The sequence below is a fragment of the Pan paniscus genome, chromosome 22 (assembly GCF_029289425.2).
Source record: "Pan paniscus chromosome 22, NHGRI_mPanPan1-v2.0_pri, whole genome shotgun sequence".
NCBI lineage: Eukaryota > Metazoa > Chordata > Mammalia > Primates > Hominidae > Pan > Pan paniscus.
Genome location: NC_073271.2, coordinates 32,848,115 through 32,867,899, shown reverse-complemented (window position 1 = coordinate 32,867,899; position 19,785 = coordinate 32,848,115). Strand labels below are relative to the sequence as shown.

The 19,785-nt window shown below is 48.0% G+C and overlaps 2 protein-coding genes across 4 annotated transcripts in view; one reads left to right on the top strand and one right to left on the bottom strand.

Annotated features, from left to right (window-relative positions):
- The window catches only part of HLCS (holocarboxylase synthetase), a 237,071-nt gene extending 234,763 nt beyond the window's left edge, over nucleotides 1-2,308 (top strand). For all 3 annotated transcript variants that reach the window (XM_008977660.5, XM_008977663.6, XM_034947982.3), the window contains exon 11: nucleotides 1,535-2,308. In XM_008977660.5, the coding sequence (XP_008975908.3) occupies nucleotides 1,535-1,706 (172 nt within the window). In that variant the 3' untranslated portion in view covers nucleotides 1,707-2,308. The remainder of the gene's footprint in view (nucleotides 1-1,534) is intronic.
- A 1,119-nt stretch (nucleotides 2,309-3,427) lies between these two features.
- SIM2 (SIM bHLH transcription factor 2) overlaps nucleotides 3,428-19,785 on the bottom strand; it is a 53,298-nt gene continuing 36,940 nt past the window's right edge. The window contains exons 8-11 of the mRNA XM_034947984.3: nucleotides 14,241-14,388; nucleotides 12,543-12,711; nucleotides 10,970-11,378; nucleotides 3,428-8,417 (exon numbers count right to left, since the gene is read on the bottom strand). Coding sequence (XP_034803875.1) covers nucleotides 7,990-8,417; nucleotides 10,970-11,378; nucleotides 12,543-12,711; nucleotides 14,241-14,388 — 1,154 coding nt within the window. The 3' untranslated portion in view covers nucleotides 3,428-7,989. The remainder of the gene's footprint in view (nucleotides 8,418-10,969; nucleotides 11,379-12,542; nucleotides 12,712-14,240; nucleotides 14,389-19,785) is intronic.

Genomic DNA, 19,785 nt, shown 5'->3' with positions numbered 1-19,785 from the left:
GAGGAAACAATAGACGCATCTAAATTGTCAAACCTTCCAGGTAACAGTGGTTCTCAAAGTGAGATCCCAGGAAGCAGCCTCAGCCTCAACCAGGGGCTACTGCATCAGAAACCCCTGGGCTGGGCCCAGCACCCTGTGTCATAACAGATACTCCAGGGATTCTCATGCAGCTGAAGTCCGAGGACCGCTCACTGATTCCACAACAACAGGCCTGTGCCCTGCAAAAATGTCAGGTCTGCGCACAAACAATTAGACCAAAAGAAGGTGGCAGAATTGTTTGGGATTAGAGAAGACGAACGAGGCATGACATCTAAATGTAATGTGTGTGATCCTGGATGGAGGGAAATAGCCACAAACAATATTAAAAGGACAGTGGGAATGACATGAACATGGACTGTTTGTATCCAGACGTTCTTGAGTGGTCATAGTTAATGCTATTATAATTTTATGGGAGGTTCTTGTTCTCAGGAGATAAAGTATTTAAGCAGAAAGTGTCACAATGCCTGCAGCTTTTAAAAAACTTTTTTTATTTTCACTTTTTTTTTTTTTTTTTTTAGAGAGGGTCTTGCTCTGTCACTGGAGTGCAGTGGTGCCATCATAGCTCACTACTGAAACCTTGAACTCCCGGGCTCAAATGATCCTCCTGCCTCAGCCTCCCAAGTAGCTGAGACAATAGGAGTGTGCCACACGGCCCCCTAATTTAAAAAAAAATTTTTTTTGTAGAGGCAGGGTCTCACTATATTGCCCAGGCTGGTCTTGAACTCCTGGCCTCAAGCAATCCTCCCACCTTGGCCTCCCAAAGTGCTAAGATTACAAACATGAGCTACCACACCCAGCTGCAACTTATCTTTATATGATGCAGGAAAAAAAATGTGTGCTTGTGTGTGTTTATGTGTGAAGAAAGAAAGCAAATACGGAAAATATTTTCATTTGGTGTGAGAATGGAAGAGAATATGAGGTTTGTTGCACTATTCTTTCAGCTTTTCTTTAGATTTAAAATTCTTCAAAATAAAAACTTGAGAAAATTCTATACTTCGAAAGCTGTTAAGAAGGACGTGACTTGAGTACATTTGGAAAATATTCAAAAGAAGTAGGATCAGGATGAGTTTCAGTTGTGGCTGATATGAACCAACTTTGTTTTATAAGATAAAACATTGTTTGCCAACTCGGCCTATTTTCCTCCAATCTCAGCCAAAAAACCTAGAGTTGCACAGTGTTTCTTAAAAGCGCTGGGAGGTGAGGAAGTGGTTCCAACCATCACCGCAGATGACCAGAATTAGGAGGAGTGACGTTGTGTGAAGAAATTTCGACTCCTTGTTGAACTTGCATCCTGCTGGTTATTTGAGCAGTTCTTAAAACCATTCACCAGGGTGGAAGAAAGTCAGAGCTCAGCGCAGGCTGCCTTTTCCCTGCAGCGAGCCTCAGCCCTCTCCCCAGCACGCCCAGCTCTCTCATCATGGATTATTCTTCAGCTCATTGTCTTAAGCCGTCCTGTGACACCTCCCAGTGACCGCACGCTGTTCTTCCTTTTCAGTGGTCAGCAAGTCCATCTGGGCAGCGCAGAGGGACCAAAGGTGTCCATCGTTGGCCTGGACGATTCTGGCTTCCTCCAGGTTCACCAGGAGGGCGGCGAGGTTGTGACTGTGCACCCGGACGGCAACTCCTTCGACATGCTGAGAAACCTCATCCTCCCCAAACGGCGGTAATGCCGGGCGTCCCCGAGACGGGCCTGGGCCTGCCCTCGTGACTCACCGGCCCTGGCGCCTTGGCAGCAGGCGAGGATGCCGCTGGGCTGCCTGGGGTCCGAGCCCAGTGCAGAACCGCCACCGTGAGCATTCAGCTTTCATCGCGGCCGCCTGTCCGTGCCCACGCATCTGGAAATCTGATTTAGAGTTGTAGGTGAATTTCTCTTCCTCCAATTCATTTGTTAAGTCTTTGTTCTTTTTCTGTGTTTCTGTTTGTTTTTAGGTTTGTTTTGTTGTCGTTTTCTTTGGTGTTTGAAGAGGCTCTGGGATAGATGGTTAAGAAGTAGCAAATTTAGTTTAGGGAAAGCCCTCCCACAGGTGGGAAATTGCTCTCCCCTCTGCGGCTTGGACTTATGTTTATTGTCAGGGGGAGTTTTTACATGGAAATGGCAATGGGAAAATTCAGATATTTTCTTAGTAGTGCAGACCTTTACCCCTAGTCTATGAAAAAACAAACCAAAATATGCTCTTGGGCCCAGGCCAGTGGTGAGTTAGAGGTATGCTATCACTGTTTGTAAGCATCTGGGGAGGTACTGAACTGTAAGAACATGCTTGGACACTTAGTCATTGTTCTGTGTTTTTATTAATGAAGAAAAGGGAAGATAGACTTCCAAGAGTTACTCTCCACCCGGTGGTGTGGCCCCATAGTGAAGTCTAAACGCCTGTAGAGATAGAGCTAGCTGGTGTGGATGCAGTGACCTTGTGGAGGAAATCAGCTCATTACTTTCACACCATTCAGTGAGCTCTCCTTTCCTAAGGAAGTTTAAATGTCCTCAGTTAGGGACTGACTTTCTTAAGGAAGTTTAAATTTACTACATATTGTGAAGAGACAGGATCAAGTTCAGAATCCTTAAATGTCTGATTAGGCATCACTTGGATGAGGAGGTGGGCGATTTGGCTCTAACAGCTGGAGATGAAGGCACACTCATACCACATACAAGGGAGGATTTGGAGCTTTTAAGCCAGTTTCAGATTTACTCTGTAATGTGGAGCATTCCTGCAAGACTGTGCAGCTCATGGAATATAGAAGACATGGCATTTTACTCAGAAGTCATAAGTTTTTGCCCCCCTCATTTACCTCGTATTACCAAGAAAGAAAATGTTATTGATACTAAACACCATCAGTTCAGAGGGAGGATGTGTGTGTGTGCCCGCATATGTGTGTGCGTGCGTGTGTGCGCACATAGCTTTAAAAGAAGACATTCAAAATTTGATGTGCTACAAGCCTCATGAAAGAACAAAAGAAAGGAAGCCTTTTGATATGCATTCGCTATTCCCAGATGTACGCCATGCCTTTTCCATGTCCCTCCTATCTCTGTTGAACTTATGAATCATACTCATTACTTTTCAGCTTTTTAAAAGGCCAATTTTTGTCCAGTTTTCTCTCTTCCAGTCCCAGCTGAAATTAGTGGAAAGAAAGTTTGATGGAGCTTTCAGCTTTGAACAAAATCCCTTCATTGTAAACTAGCACCATCTTTATCCAGGTCTTACCCAGTCAGGCTAATTCCAGAAACTTGTGGTTTTTAGTATAAAGTCTGTCTACCTTTAGCCAGGCACAGGACAGCCCTATGAAAAAATACCCAATATATATTTTTTGGAAATGAAACATTAAAAGAACTTAAAAAGTAATTTTTGGAAATGAGGCTTCAATTAGAATTATTTTTCTCAAAAAAAAAAAAAACCAAAAAAAAAAACCACAAAAAAAACCACTCTTCTCCAAATGCCCAAGCCTTCTTTCAAAATTAGTTAGAAACTTAAGTAAAATACAAGTCCACACCATCCCCAAATTACAAAATGGACTTACCCTTGAGAGGGCATCTGCAGAATATCATCAGGGACAAAGATCTCGAGGCTAACGATGTAGGTTTCATTTCTCAGACTTTGTAATATAAGGCAAGCCCTCTCTCAGAGCTGCCATCATCACTTTTTGAATTTCTTTGGGGGTTATTTAATGAAAAACATGCTATGTTTTGTTTTAAGCTGAAGTCCTATTCTGGACACTCTGCTTTGGGAAAAAATGTTATCATTTAATTTCCTTTCTGCAAATTAAAACTAATGAAGTGTGGCCTTGTCAAAGGCTATGGAGATGTTCCGGGCATACTGCTGTGCTCTGTGCTTTCCAACAGGCGCTCCTCCCTCGCGCAGGAGACTCAGTTGTCCTGAGAGAGATGAAGCAGCCTTGAAGCAGATGCTGCGTTTTCCATAAACCTGATTTTGCCTCACATGAACCAAAGACTCTCAAAACTCCGCTTCTATAGAATTAGCTGAATAAAGGCATTTTACTGATAGCTGTTCGTGTTAGCGAAACCTGTCTACCTGCTATAGCACACTCTCCGATTTGGGCCATTTATGCACCCCGCAACCTGGGATCTCAAGGAGCTTTAAAGTCTTAATGGGAACTTGGCATTTTCCTCATGATCTTTAAAATGTGGTCACTAAACTCAGGATCAGCGTGTGCTTTTAGAACACTGGAGTAGCCCTTGTTTTAGAGGCTGTGCATTGAGTATCGACCGTATTTTGTAAAAGGCAAGATATCCTCCCTTCCAGGCTGGTAACAGGTTTCAGGGGGACTCTTGAGGAAGTGCCCCCTAAAATAGAACACAGCAATAACTGGACTTCCTGTCCCCACCCCCACCCCAGCCGTGCTCTCTGGCACTGGGAACTCTGCTAGGGAGTGGTGGAAGTAGGAAGGATTTGTGTGCAAAGGAAAATCGTGGTTGAGTTTCACTGCAGCAGGCTGACGTCGCCTGATGTGAGAGCAAGTGGCCGACTGGGGTGCGGGTGCACAGGTCGGGGGAGCACAGGCCACAGAGCGCAGCCTCTGGGGGTCCCCCAAGGCACAGCATATACAGCATGGTCGCCCCTTGCCCTGGAGTCTGGGAACAAAGAGAGGAGCCAGCCTCACCGCACTGCTTCAGATGGGAAAGGGAGGCAGGGTGGGCTTCCGTTCTCCAGATCTGTTTGCTCTTAACAGGCAGAACATGGGAGAATCCTTATTCCTGGTTAATCACTATGCATATTTGAAATAAAAGCAAGCGTAAGCCTCTGCAATTTTAACTTCTCAAAGGATGTCTCTGAAAAGAATCACTTTAAACCAATGCCTATAAAAAGCAAGTCTACCAAAATAAACTAAGACTTTCTATGTGGTTTGGGCTCACTCTTATTTTTACAAGTTTCATTTTTAAAAGTAGGCAACTACTTTGGGTTACAGTATTTTTATTCATATTTAAACATATTTTTACAAAATAAATAAAGTGTTTTACATAGTAAGGAATATGTATGTATTTCCAAATATTAAAAAGCCAGGTGGTTTTTTTTTTTGACGTATTATTGACAAATGTATTCAGCGCCATACACAAGAGAAATATTATTACTCCAAAGAACGAAAGTTAACAAAACTCCAAAGCAAAAACCCTTTTAATTGAGGTGAGAAAAAAATTTAATGTAACAACAGCTAGATTGTTTTTAGGATTTTTCTTTTCTTTTGTGGAAACTTCTTGACTTGACTTTTCATCTGAACAGTTTTTCCCCCCAAGATTTTAATCTTATATGTCATACTTAAGTTTAGGAACAGCTTGAATAATGCATTCTAGATAACACAAGGGCCATGATTCACTAAAATTCCAAGCTACTGTAATTTTATGGCATTTATTTGCAAATGTTCTTTGTATCTCATTTTATCTGTAGCAGCCCCCACTAGTCTACCTTAACCATCTTATAGCTCTGGTAAATTAAAACTTACGTAGACTTTATACAAGATCCATTGGCCGTATTAAACCTCCCCCACTCTTAGGGCTTAGGGCGGAAGGGACGAAGGCAGGGCTGATAGGACTTTTAAAAGGATAAAAGGAGTGGGGGCAAGGGAGGCGGAAAATACAGGCTCTTGCAGATACCCTCCGCGCTGCCCTCCACACCCAGCCCACTGCTCTACAAAGGTATGAATGGAATGGCTTTTCTAGAAAAGGGCTTCCAAGAACATAAAGGAATTCCTTTCCCTGGGAGGCCCCGTGGAGGGCTGAGCCAGCCTTGAATTGGGCTTATTTCTCAAATCCATTTGATCTGGCATTTTTGTCAACATGGTACATGTTAGGGCCTACGATGATTTTTTTTTCTTTTTTGTAAAAGAGAGGCATATGTATTAAAATGCTTCCTCTTCCCCTGCCGGAGCCTCACAGAAGTCAAGAAACGCTATCCCCAGCTTAAATGTGCAGACTCTTCAAGATGGAGGTAACAATATTAGGTTGCCACAGTAACAGCTCTGCTAACTTTGCACTCAGCCCTGGCCGTCCTGAAGCCAGCTCGTGTAAGAATCTTCCTTCATGTTCTAGGTTATGAAAACGAAGTTTGTTTAGACAAGGACGTTTTCACTAGTACACATTTTCTTTTTCAAGTACATACACACTCTGTTACGCCTGTCCACGTTGTCACTTGTAAATCTATGATAGGGTCTTTTTTCTCAACAGTAACCTTTGTTATTGAACTGCTCCGATAGCCTTGATTTATTTTTACTAAATACAGCCCCAAAAGTTAATAACAAGGTAGACACAAAAGCATTTTGCAGTACTTTATTGAAAAATGTCGGTGGTATCTCCTAGTAATCAAACCTACACCTTTCAAGAATCACGGTTTAATTACAAGACTCATGAACATAAAAAAATAATACCCTCGGCTTATTTCCTGTGCACACACTCACGAGGAGCTGTGAATGAGGTATAGCTGAGTGCGCGGGGAGAGGCGGGCACATCCCTTCCTACCATCCAGCCCCTTCGCTGCATGACCCACGGTCCTAAATTTGCAAATTGTGACTCTTACCATGAGGCCCACTGACAGACACCCTGTAGGGATTGTGTCAGGTCCTCACTAAGTGACACACGGTTGGCAAAAAAAAAAAGTCAGTTCACATTTTGAGAGCAGTTGGTGTAGGTGCACTTGATTCTAGAACGATGAGTTTAAAACATTTGTGAAAACCTCTTTCCATTCAGAAAGGTGGAAAAAGTTTCCTAAAATAAACCATTTTGATAAAGCAGCAAAATGCTGCAGTGTTGACAGTGTGAAGAAAATTGAAGGACGGTGGTTCAATGCATTGTGCAGTTCAGAGCCATGGCAGGATTTTTCCATGTTGAGATCTTTAAGCAAAACCCATAAAAAATAAAAATTAATGGAAGCTCATTTTTTAAACACTGCTGGTGCTTTATGAAAGGATTTCTGTTTACCTGTTGCACACGTAACATGTTCTTATGAAGTTTTCTCGCTGTGTAGAAAATGCTTAAAATGTCTACATCATTTTCATTACACCCTCTTAAGCATGTTTTTCCTTCACAAGGTGCAGTCCATTGACAGTGTTCCGTATTGCACATGCAATTTAACTTTATTAGCACTATTTGTAGCAAACACGAGCCTAGTGAATTACAGATCTGTGTGGGCCAGAGGGATTTTGCCACGTAATAATGAAGCTTGACAGGGTCATTCTCATAAACTCTCTGGCTACATATATATTTTTGCATTTAATGCCTATTCAATATATTCTGAAGGTGCTACTCTTGGTGTTATCAAGAGTTCATAGGGGTTAGGGGGAAGTAAGAGCTTGTTAATGTATTTGGGACGCACACCCATGTTCACAGACACAAAATGGAATTGCATGGTCACCCCCTTAGTCTTGGTTTGTTGGCTTTTTGTATTGAAGAAAGGGTTAAAAACAAAAATAATGAGACTCTTGAATGACTTTTAAAGACAGTGGAGTTGTGTATTCATGGGACTTACAATCATCACTTCTGCCTTCACCTAAGCATCTAAAAGGGCTCGTGACACAGGCGTCCCCCTCCCAGGTCTGCCATCCACTTGGAAGAGCGGACTGTGGCAGGGTGGGTTTTCCCTCCTGAAAGTGGAGGATATTTGCCGAGTGAAACCGCGTCAATCCCCCAGCGGGACTGTTGTTGAACGTTGGGGACAAGGCAAGACGCGTGAAGCCCGATTTCAAGGTGAGGAAACCAAGCCCCCAGCAACTGGGTCGCACCGGCCCTCGCAGGACAGAGGCGGGCGGTCACCTGCCCGGACCCGGGCGCTCCTCGGCCCTCGGCACCGGCGCGCGCGGCCTCCGCGGTGGAAATCCGCAAGTCGGCGGCGGGGTCCAATTCAAACAGCTGTCTCTGCATAAATTAATGTAGGTCGTGCGCATTTGCCGGGCTCGGTGGCGCCGCAGCCCCGGGAGGCCGGGTCCAGGCTCCTGGCGCGGGCGGCCAGCGGGTCACCTCCCGTTGGTGATGATGACCGAGGCGCCCAGGTAGTGCGGCAGGGGCGCGCCGGGCGGGGAGGTGGCGGCGGGGCTCGGGTGCCGGAGCCGCAGCGCGCCGGTCGCCGCCTCGGGGCCGCCGGGAGCGCAGGCCAGGCCGGAGGCGGCGGGTGCGGCGCCCCCCAGCGGTCCGCGCCGGGCCAGCACGCGGTGGTAGTTGAGCAGCACGAAGGGCAGCTGCGCCGGCGCGCCCGGGGCCTCGGGGGTCGGGGGCGCGCAGCACTCGGGTGCCGCGCGGGCCAGCGCCAGCCGCGCCCCGTCCCGGGCGGCCTGGCGGGCGGCTTTGGCCGGGCCCAGCGCGGGCTCCTCGCGGTAGTGGCCGCAGCTCGGGAAGCTCGGGGGCGCGGTGTCCTCGCCGAACCTGCGCACGGCGGCGGCGGGCGCTGCGGGGACAGGCGACACGTTAGAGGGCAGCAAGGGGCGCGGCCGCAGCCACCCCACCCCCAAGCCCCGGGCGCAGCCACCACCCCTCGGCCGCCCACGCGCTGCACCTGCGGGGTCGCTGTCGCCCTCCCCCGCCTTAGTCTAGGCCGTGCTGTCCAATCTCAGGACGCGACCTGAAATGTTCCAGGAGCCGCGTTACAAAGCAGGGAAACAGGTGGAATGCCTGTTAAGTAATACACGTTAATGCAGCATATCCAAAATACTCTCTCAATGGAATCCGTGTGAAACAATTATTGGGATATTTTCTTTTTTTTTTTTTTTTGGTCCTGAGATGCAGAGCGCAGGTCACACCTGCCTCACTGCACTGGCCACATTTCCATGTTCAAGACCACACGGGGTTGGTGGCTACCTGATTGGACGGCAGAGGTCTAAGGCCACCAGGGGCCCTGGTGTTGGAGGGCCCCCGTCTGCTCTGATTTCTTCTGCCCGTCCCTTAGTGGAGAGGGGTGGTAACCACCCCGATCGGTTTCGCCGTGTCATAATGAAAAATAACCACTCCCATCTACTCAGTCCGATGCCTGACATTAAGTAGCTCCCTGGCTTGTGGGTTTTTTTGTCCTTGTTTGTTTGTTTGTTTTTAAACACTATATGGCAAAATTTGTCTTCCTTTAATACCAAAAAGACTAGGAAGCTGATCGCAAATTGCCTCAAATTAGCACCTTTGGTCCACTTTTTATCAAGTGTGTGATAAGGAGATTGTTAACCTCTTTCACTTTTAAAATAGTGGTAAAAGTCAAATACCATGTGACAGCATTAGCCAGCTTCCGACACACAAATTCAAGTCAATCTCAAGTGGGTAATACTTTCAGCTGTTATCAAAACCCTTTGCTTTGTCTTCCTTTGCTTGGATGTTCTGGAGATCCCTTCCTTGGTTATATGAGGGGCCCAAGATGTTCACGGGTATGGCAGATGCAAATCTAAGGGATCAGTGGCTCCTGGGACAGGCCAGGTCAAAAGGCAGGAGGCCTGGCCCTGGTCACCAATGTGGTCTTTTCTAAGTTAGCTACTTCTGAAAAAACATGTCCTAGTGATTTCCAGAAAGGCGGCATTCTCCCGTAATCTATCTCTCTTCTCAGATTTGGGAAGAAATGTTATCTCAGCCTCAAGTCACAATACAGAGCAAGAGATTCCTAGGATTTGCAGAAAAAGCAGGATGAGGCCCAGAAGGAGCAGAGCCCTACCTGCCTCGAGAGAGGCGTGGGGGAACTTCCAAGAGCTCTCTTCTTTAATTCCTTCCTCTTTAAGCAGGGGCTGGTGTGCTGCTTTTCTGAGGCACATCATCCTTTTTCTTTTTTCTTTTTTTTTTTTTTTTTTTGAGACAGCCTCACTCTGTTACCCAGGCTGGAGTGCAGTGATGTGATCTCAGCTCACTGCAACCTCCACCTCCCGGGTTCAAGTGATCCTCCTGTCTCAGCCTCCAGAGTAGCTGGGATTACAGGTGCTCACCACCGTGCCCAACTAATTTTTGTATTTTTAGTGGAGATGGGGTTTCAGCATGTTGGCAGGCTTGTCTCAAACTCCTGACCTCAGGTGATCCGCCCACCTTGGCCTCCCAAAGCGCTGGGATTACAGGCGTGAGCCACTGAGCCCGGCCTGGGGCACATAATCCTGATGTCACCTTCACCCACATTTTAGTGGCACTGCAGGCATCTGCACCATCTCGGTCTACACTCTGAGCGGCAGTTAGGTCTCGGTGCAATGGGAATACATGTCCTGCAACTAAACCTCCGTTCCCACCTTCCACCTTCTGCCTGGGGTTGGTCCAGCGAGCAAACAGGAGTCAGTCTGCGTCCTGGGGAGCTGGCGGTATCTCCGCAGAGGACATCTGCTTGCCTGCCACCAGGAAAAGGTGAAAGGCCATTCCTTTCTGTTGAACTAGCATGTACAGGGCAGGTCCCTACTGTGTGTCGTGTCCTTGGGAGTAGGCACATCACAGCTTCACCCCATTTTACAGGTGAAGAAACTGAGGCCTGGAGGGTTTGTGTTCTTTGCCCTGGGTTGGTGAGTGGCATTTCTGTCCCCAAGCCCACAAATTTCCACCATAGTTTTCCCCACTTCCAAAACTGGCATGGGAAAATAGCCAATAGGCCGTTTGTCTCAAATATTCACTTCTGGTTGGAGTGGAAAGGTATCTTGCAAAAGAAATGCAGCTGGGGTGTTCTCAGCACATGGGAGCTGGTTTTGAAAATCACTGTCCCCCTTTGGTTGGTGAATGTGGCCAGGATTTACATGAAGGCCGGATACTTGGTTTTCCTTTGCCCTTTATACTGTCACTAGTGTCCCCGAGGCAGGCAGACTGCCATTTCTCACTCTCGAGGAGCACCTGCATTGAGAGCAAGAAAGCACAGCAAGCCCTACTTAGAAGCAGAAAGAGGGAAAGTTTGCCCAAAGCGTGAGGGTTCTGTCTCCATCTGCCACCCACCGCCACGGCTGCTTCGGCCCCCGGCCGTGCCCAGTCCTCCCACCTTCCCCACGAGCAGACCTGACCCACCTTCGTAGCTTGGCACCAGGCTGTGCCTGGCAGTGTTTGCCGGTGGCTCTGGAGGATTTTTAGCTGGAGACGAGCTGCTAGGCACTAGGGGGTTGGCATAATGCCACTGGCATTCACTGCTGGCTGGCAGTGTGCTCAGGAAAAAGCGTGCCACCTCACAAGGGGATCCTTGGGGCTGCCCGAACTTGGCCGGCAACATTGGCTTTTTGCTGCTGAAGACGTGAGAGTCCAGAGGGAAGTGTCCGTAATGGTAGGAGAAGGGCAGGCTGTAGGATGGCGTGTACAGAAGGTCACTGCTTTCTGAGTGGAGCTGTGGTTCTGGAGGAGCAGCAGCGCTTGCAGGGGGACTGGCTCTCCAGTTTCCGAGCTGGCCGCATTCCAGTTTGTCCATTTGGAATGAGCTGTATTGCTGCATGGCAAAGAAGATGGATGAAGGGCCAGCAAGGGGCTGCCAGGAAGCTGCCTTCCGGCCCTGCAAGAACCGTCCCGACGGGGCCCAACCCCATCCAAGGGCTGCCCCTACCCTCGCCACCACTGCAAGGTCCCACTGGGGACAGGCACACAGCGAGCGATACCCCAGTGACCTGCTCCCAGGGTGGAAAGAGATCCCCCACCCCGAGCTAACAAGACATCAGACACACATGGACTCTTTCTTTCTTTCTTTCTCTTTTTCTTTCTTTCTCTTTTCTTTCTTTTCTTTCTTTTCTTTTCTTTTCTTTTCTTCCTTCCTTCCCTTCCTTCCTTCCTTCCGTCTGTCCTTCCTTCCCTCCCTCCCTCCCTTCCTTCCTTCCTTTCTTTTCCTTCTTTCTTTTTTTTTGTCATAATGTGGAGGCCATGACGTTCAACTGGTCCATCTGCTAATGACCACATTACCAAAGTTCACTTGGCACAGAACAAGTGATGGAGTCTTGCTCTGTCACCCAGGCTGGAGTGCAGTGGCACTGTCTCGGCTGACTGCAACCTCCACCTCCCGGGTTCAAGCGATTTCCCTGTCTCAGCCTCCTGAGTAGCTGGGACTACAGGCGCGAATTTTTGTATTTTTAATAGAGATGGAGTATCACCATGTTGGCCAGGCTGGACTCAAACTCCTGACCTCAGGTGATCCACCTGCCTCGGCCTCCCAAAGTGCTGGTATTACAGGCATGGGCCACCACGCCCAACCGACAATTGCTATTTCTGAGAGCTCACAAACTACTTTTTTAAAAAGAGGGAGGGCTTTCATTTTTAAAATGCTGCAGAAATACAATGGACTGGTATTCTAACCCACCAGTCTAGAATCTAACCCGTGGATTCCAACCCGTCAAGCCCATTAGAATCTAACCCATGGATTCTAGTGGGCTGAAGTGCCTTTCCAATTTAGTCTTCTGTTTCCTAAACTTGACTAGCCCACCGGGATGTCGGCCTTCCCCGGGCTGTCACTACTGTGTAGGCAAGACATCCCAGAGGGACCTTGCTCCACGGCAGGGAGATCCCTGCTGTGCAATGAGAGGCTCCCCATTCCTTAACGTGTCCAGGTGTCCCGAACCCCTAGGATAGATGTCAGCACCCCAAAACTGCAGGACATGCGTGTTACCTGTGGGGGGTAAGGGTTTGTTCTCAGCTTTGTCTTCATCTTGGTATTTTTGGGTTTCACTAATTTCCTAGTTTCTTGTGAGGTAGACAAGGCGGTCCTCCAGGAGTCCTGGGACTTGGCAGTGGACACCTGCTCCAGGGACAGCTGAAGTTCTTTGTATTCAATCTCCCTGGAAGGCGAGAGTGGGCCGAGTCATGTCCAGCAGGTGCTGGAGGCTGAGCAGCTTCCCTGGCCCCAGCCCTTGGGCAGGGCGTTCTCAGTGCTCCAGTGTGTCTTTTCACTGGGATTGGATGTGGATAGGATTTGAGACAAGGCCAGCTCACCCTCATTATAAAAGCCATCTGCAGCCCCAGGCTGGGCCACCCCAGGAAATGCTGAGCCAGGTCAGAGCTCTCTCCAGTCCAATAAAACCCCAAACACATTTCTCGGGGAGGTCGTGGGCCATGAGGAAAGCCACCAAGGGAAAAAGAGACAGGCAGAAATACCATTGATCAGGTCCACCTGCATCCAGCATGCACACCTGTGGCCCAGCTGCCTCTCCAGTTAGCACCCCAGGAGGCAAGAGTCCGGGGCTCTTCACAGGTCTGGGAGCCTGACCACCAGCTTTGTGCATTCTCACATCGGGGGCCCATCTCTGCCCTAAAGAACCAACTCAGCAGGGTCATGTTCACACAAGGAGAGGTCGACCTGGAGAACCAGCCCACACATTTGCTCAGGAAGAATAACTAAAGGGCTAAACTGTTTTCTCCCTGACAGTTTTGTCAGAATCACTTGACTTCTAAGACACAGTCATTCTATGAACAAACCTAGAGCCTAAATCCTCACCCCATATAAAGTGCAAACAAAAACTCTTTTCATCATGGGGCTGGTGGCACAGCAAGGGTCAGAGCCTGGAGCAAGGTGATTGAACGTACAATAGCTATGGTGGGTGGAAAGTAATATATGGCCCCAGATAGACATCTGTCCTATTGCTTCTAATGGCCTTAAAAGTATTTGCCGGCTGGGCACCGTGGCTCATGCCTGTAATTCCAGCACTTTGGGAGGCCGAGGTGGGAGGATCACTTGAAGCCAGGAGTTCGAGACCAGCCTGGGCAACATAGCAAAACCCCGTCTCTACAAAAACATATTTTTTTAATTTACAAAAAAAAAAAAAAAAAAAAGCATTTGTGACTGAACTTGACCTTCTGGAGTGTTTAAAGGACCAAATATTCACCATGATTAATTTGTAACAGGCTCTATAAGAAGACAGGTAAAAATGGGATATTTCCTGTCTCAAACAGCAGGAGCATCTAAGATGACCTAAAGGCTTATAGGCATGGATAGCACAAGTTTGTATTCTTGATGGGGGGTGTGCACCCTCTTTGCACCCTATTCAGGATGGGGGGCATCACCACCCGCCCCCATGCTCCTCACTAGGCTCTGTGATGGGATCCTAAGCTATGCCCAGGGCAGGCCCCCTCCTCCTGGCTCCCCCTGCAGCCTAGCACTTGGCTTTCACCGCTGAGCATAGAAATAGTTTGCACCTTCCAAAATGACCAGATTGCTAAAAAAAAAAAAAAAAATTAAAAAAAGAAAAAAAACAGAAGACAAATGAACAGTTTGAGAAAGAGAGAAAGAGAGATGGTGCTTATTGGAGCCATCCAGTGTGGGACAGGGAAGAGAAAAGAGCAAGGAGAGAAACAAATACGTGTGACTTACGTGAGTACATAATTGACACTCACGATGCAGTGGGGCCGGGACGAGCGGCTGTTGTGCACCACGGTGGCGTAGCTCTGCACCCACACCCAGCCGCCCCGCTTGGACAGCAGCCGGTAGTACTTGGTGGTGACCTGGCCCTTCACCAACACTGCAAGCACAAGGTGACATGAGTCCTCAGACGCTTCGCAGGCCCCACCTCTGGGATGCTGCCCCCAACGGTGACCTCTGTCCCAAGGACGCCTCTGAGAACTTGACAAAGGGGGCGGGCTTTCTCCGCTGGAGGGTGCATGTCTGTGTGCGTCTCGTGCATGCACACACACACGCGCGCGCACATACATGTGCACACAGGAATTTTGCCTTCAGCTTCAAGGAGTTCCCACCCATTAAGAACTCTTATTTAACAGTCATTGCTTTCATTGAGGGAAACATTAGCCACCAAAGTTTGTATCTGGCAGAATGAAAAAATTCAATCTGCTTTTTAGTTTTCAAAATGCCACAGTTATGTTTTAATCCCCAAATCCTTAATGGGGAGGGGGGGTGAGTGATATAGTTATTTACACAAAGTAGTCAGTTAAGTGCATTCAACCAAGTGTCAAGCTGTTGCTGATGTTTGCTGTTCAGGAACATGAGGGTATTCACAGTGAAACTGTCTGTTACTCTGTTGCCATTTATATTTTCTTCCCATTAATCCCAGTTTTCCTTGGGCCCATTAATTTGCTATGTTGTTTATGTAGGAAGGACCTCTACTTGGCTGCCGAGTTCCTGAAAATTGGGCCTATGGGCCTGTCTTCTATGCTTGGCTGCAAACTCCAGGCCGCTAAGCAGCTCAGCCAAAGGCTCGGTGCACCCATAAACCACAATTCCACCTCACCGCCTTCCAGGAGGCAGGTGGGGGAGGAAAGTGCCAGAACCCGCAGGTGGGCAGTGGAGAGGTGAAGCTTCTCCAGGGAAGAGGAGGATAGCACAAGTCTAGAAAGACACCCTCGGATGTCTGGGTCCTCAGCTCCAGAACATTCCTGCTTCTCAAGGCAGGACTGGCCCCTGGACCTAACTAGCAGCTGCCTGAGCAGAGATCTGGGGAGGTGGCCAAAGGGGCTGAGTCTGTGACTGTATCAGCTGGGGCTGAAGCAAACTCCCCAAGGTGCATTTCCAACAAAAATTCAGCCTTTGAGGCTCATATGCAACAAAAATTCAGCCTTCCTGTCATACCGCTGGGCAAAGCCCCCAGTCTCTGCCCAAACACTCCTGGGCTGTCCGTGGCCCTTTACGGTTCCTTTTCACCTTGCAGATGGCTCTTTCTCATCCACATCAAAATATTTTGGTGCAAAAGAAAACGCTGCACGGAGTTATTCACCTTAATATATAAGGGGTTCGTACAGATTGATAAAGACACAAAGACCCTAAAAGCAATAGATGAAAAGATCAAAGAATAAATATAATGGGCAAAATGATGAACAAATGCCCAACTCCCTTGTTTAACTCAAAGGCACATCCATCCATCAGATCAACAGACATTAGAATAGAAACAAACATTGTATGATTCCCTTTACATGAAATGTCCAGAATACGCACATCCACAGAGTCCAAAAGCAAATGAGTGGGTGCCAGGGGCTGAAGCACGAGGGGGACTGGAGTGACAGGCGCCTTTTGGGATGATGAAAACATTCTGGAATTAAAGGTGATAGTTGTTCAACACTGTGAATATAACTAAAAAACACTGAAAATGGTGAGAAAGGTGAATTTTATCTAAAAAAAAAAAAAAAATGAAAGGCCAACAGGTGACACCGGCTAATATATGGTGAGTGGCATTTTCCTTCCTTCCTTTCTTTCTTTCTTTCTTTCTTTCTTTCTCTCTTTCTTTCTCTCTTTCTTTCTTTCTTCTCTTCTTTCTTTTTCTTTTTTTTTTTGAGACAGAGTCTCTCTGTGTTGCTCAGGCTGGAGTGCAGTGGCATGATCTCGGCTCACTGAAACCTCTGCCTCCTGGGTTCAAGCAATTCTCCTGCCTCGGCCTCCCCAGTTTTGCCAGGTTGGCCAGGCTGGTCTCAAACTCCTGACCTCAAGTGGTCCGCCTACCTCGCCCTCCCATAGTTTGCCATTATGGCAAACTATGCAGCCATTACAGGCGTGAGCCACGGCGCCTGGCCCAGTGAGAGGCATGTTCATGTGTGATGGAAGGATGAGTTGGTGGAAAGCAGTCTGATAGCTCACACCCTCTGACACACTGGTCTCACTTCTAGGAATTGATCCTATGGAAATTGTGAGCAGGTCTGTGTGTGCAAACACAGACTTACCTACAAAGGGTTTCACTGCAATATTGCTGAAAATTCAGGGAAAAGGGGTGGGGAGAGACTTAACTCTTCAACAGTAGGGAAAAGAGTAAATACATTATGGCAAACTATGCAGCCATTAAAATGTGATTAATAAGAAATTGTAATATTATGGGAAATGTGTCTGATACAATGTTAACAGAAGAAAAGACAAGATTCAGAAATGTGTAAAGTATAACCCTAATTATGAAAAGGTGGGCACGTGCATACATTACCCCCTCCAACAAACTGTGTGATCCTAGACTAGCTACCAACCCCCCTGTGACTCAATTTCCTCATTTATAAAAAAAGGATAATCAGTCCTTACATCATATGGTTGTTGAAAGATTAGATGATCTATTTGAGGATTTAGAACACTGGCAGACACAGCTGAAGGGCTCAATACATATTAACTTTTATCTGACTGAAAATGACAGATAATTTTCACTTTCTTCTTTTCAGCTTTCCTTGACTTTCTAAATTTCCAACAAGGAGGAGGTTTAACCAGAATGAAATGTTTTTGTTTTTTACATGGGAGAGAAGATTGTGGGGTTTGGGAGGCAGGAATCCAGTCTCCATCAAGCCCCACCACCCCGTCAGGATGAACCTGGGGACATGAGGCAGTGCTGCTGCGTAACGAGCATGCCACCGGCTGGAGAGAGGTCTCTCCCAGACCATGCAGAGAGCAGCGCTTTTCTGCCCAGGCTTAACATCTGCATCTCAACCGACTCAGATCGCTGCTGAAGGGTATAGGCAAAGGCCATGGCAAAGAGAGAAGCCTGACAATGCTTCTCCTTTGGGGGTTTGCTTCTCTAATGAAAAGATACATGGTGTCTACTTCCAGCTCATTTCACAGGATTGCCTCATTCTATCCCCACTACAACAGTGGGAGGTGGGAGGTGGGCAGCACCAGGAAACCGGGGCCAACAGAGCTTGAGGGCACAGCTGGAGTCCAGCCCAGGTGTCCTCAAAGTGGCAGCTGTGGGAGGAGGGAGCAGCGGCCTCTGGAAAGTTCTCTATAGCTATTAGGTTGGTATAGAAGTACTTGCGATTTTTGCCATTACTTTTTTTTTGGAGACGGAGTCTTGCTTTGCCACCCAGGCTGGAGTGCAGTGGCATGAGCTCAGCTCACTGCAACCTCTGCCTCCCAGGTTCAAGTGATTCTCCTGCCTCAGCCTCCCGAGTAGCTGGGATTACAGGCACCCACGACCACACCCGGCTAATTTTTTGTAGTTTAGTAGAGACGGGGTTTCACTATGTTGGCCAGGCTGGTCTCTAACTCTTGACCTCATGATCTGCCTGCCTTGGCCTCCCAAAGTTCTGGGATTACAGGCGTGAGCCACCGCATCTGGCTGCTATTACTTTCAAAGTAATACATTGAATAATACGTATGGGGGTGAGGTGGGCTCACCTTTTAAGGGAGACTTGGCCAATTTGTTTATGGTCCAAAATAACCAAGAGATGCAGCAGGCTCAGCCTGAGGATCCATCCACGGATTTCAAGAGGACTAGTGCTCGCTAAGCTCTTCAACCGCAAAATCTATTCAAGCCCTTAGGAATATGGCCCCATGCTTTTTTTTTTTTTTTTTTTTTTGAGACAGGGTCTTGCTCTTTTGCCCAGGCTGGAGTGCAGTGGTACAATCTCGGCTCACTGCAACCTCCGTCTCCTGGGTTCAAGAGATTCTCCCTGCCTCAGACTCCTGAATAGCTGGGATTACAGGCGAATGCCACCACGCCCGGCTAAGTTTTGTATTGTTTAGTAGAGACAGGGTTTCACCATGTTGGCCAGGCTGGTCTCAAACTCCTGACCCCAAGTGACCCGCCTGCCTTGGCCTCCCAAAGTGGACATTGAAATGTTTTAATAGCTGCACATGGCCTGTGTTCTCTTCGTGGTCTGGGCTTGGCCCATTCTGGGCAGGAGCCTACCTAGAGAGCCAGGTGAAATTCTCAACAACCTTGGAAGAATAGCCATGTGGACATCACGGTTCTTCCAAACCATGGACAGCCCAGTGTCCCATGACACAAACTGTCAGGTTTACTGACACTGATCCCTTCTCCACCTATGGACCAGGCTGTGCTCAGCCCGCCCTGAGGGTCTGGGTCAACAGATCACAAGCCTGTGCCAGCTCCCCCTACATACAAGAAAAAGTCTCCCAAACATGAAACAAAGAAAGCGGGGAGGCAGAGCTCGGCTTTCATGAGGCCAGGCTGGAGCCTGGTGCCTTTAATCAGCCACCTCAGGTGGTGGGTGAGGCGTGGGGTGGGAGGGTCACAGTGGTTCCATTTATGATGATCCCGTGTTCACTTTTCTTTACAGAATGTTCTGGGGCCGGGTATGGTGGCTCATGCCTGTAATCCCAACACTTTGGGAGGTCAAGATGGGAGGATCACTTGAACACAGGAGCTTAAGCCCAGCCTGGGCAACATAGCAAGACCCCATCTTTACCAAAAACATTTAAAAATTCGCTGGGTATGGTGGTACATGCCTGTAGTCCCAGCTACTCAGGAGGCTGAGGCAGGAGGATCACTTCAGGCCAGAAGTTCAAGGTTAGAGTGAGCTCTGACCACGCTACTGTATTCCAGACTGGGTGACAGAGTGAGACCCTGTCTCTAAAAAATAAAAATGAAGAAAGAAAGAGAGAAAGAACGAAAGAGAAAGAAGAAAAAGAAAAGGAAGGAAGAAAGAAGAAAGAAAAGAAAGAGAAAGAAGAAAGGGAGGGAGGGAGGAAAGAAAGAAAGAGAAAGAAAGAAGGAAAAGAAAGAAAGAAGAAAGGGAGGGAGGAAAGGAAAGGGAAGGGAAGGGAAGGAGGGAAGGAAGGGAAGGAAGTTAGTTCTGGGGAATATTGTGGCACAACTCTGACTTCACAAGCTCACCTGGTGACACCCAGACCACACCGACATGACGCCCGCATGCCCCCTTCTCTGGTCCGAGGTGCCCCCTCGCCTGACCTCTGCAAACCTGTGCTCCCCAAAGCCTGTCCTGCTGGCCCTGCTCTTCCTCACAAAGCTCAAGTTTCTGGAGGCTGGGAGTTCTTTCTCTTTAGGGGCTGCGATTTCTTCAGCCCCTGTGGACTCTTGCTCCCAGTGAAGATAATATTCTGAAGAACGTGTGCAAACCATCGGGCTGTCTGGCCCTCCCGGACCACCACCTCCAATCAGGCCTCTGCAGAGCCCTTGGCACTGACCCCAGAGATTCCTGGCTTTTGGCTACCGGTGTGGGGAAAGCGAGGCCTCAGAAGA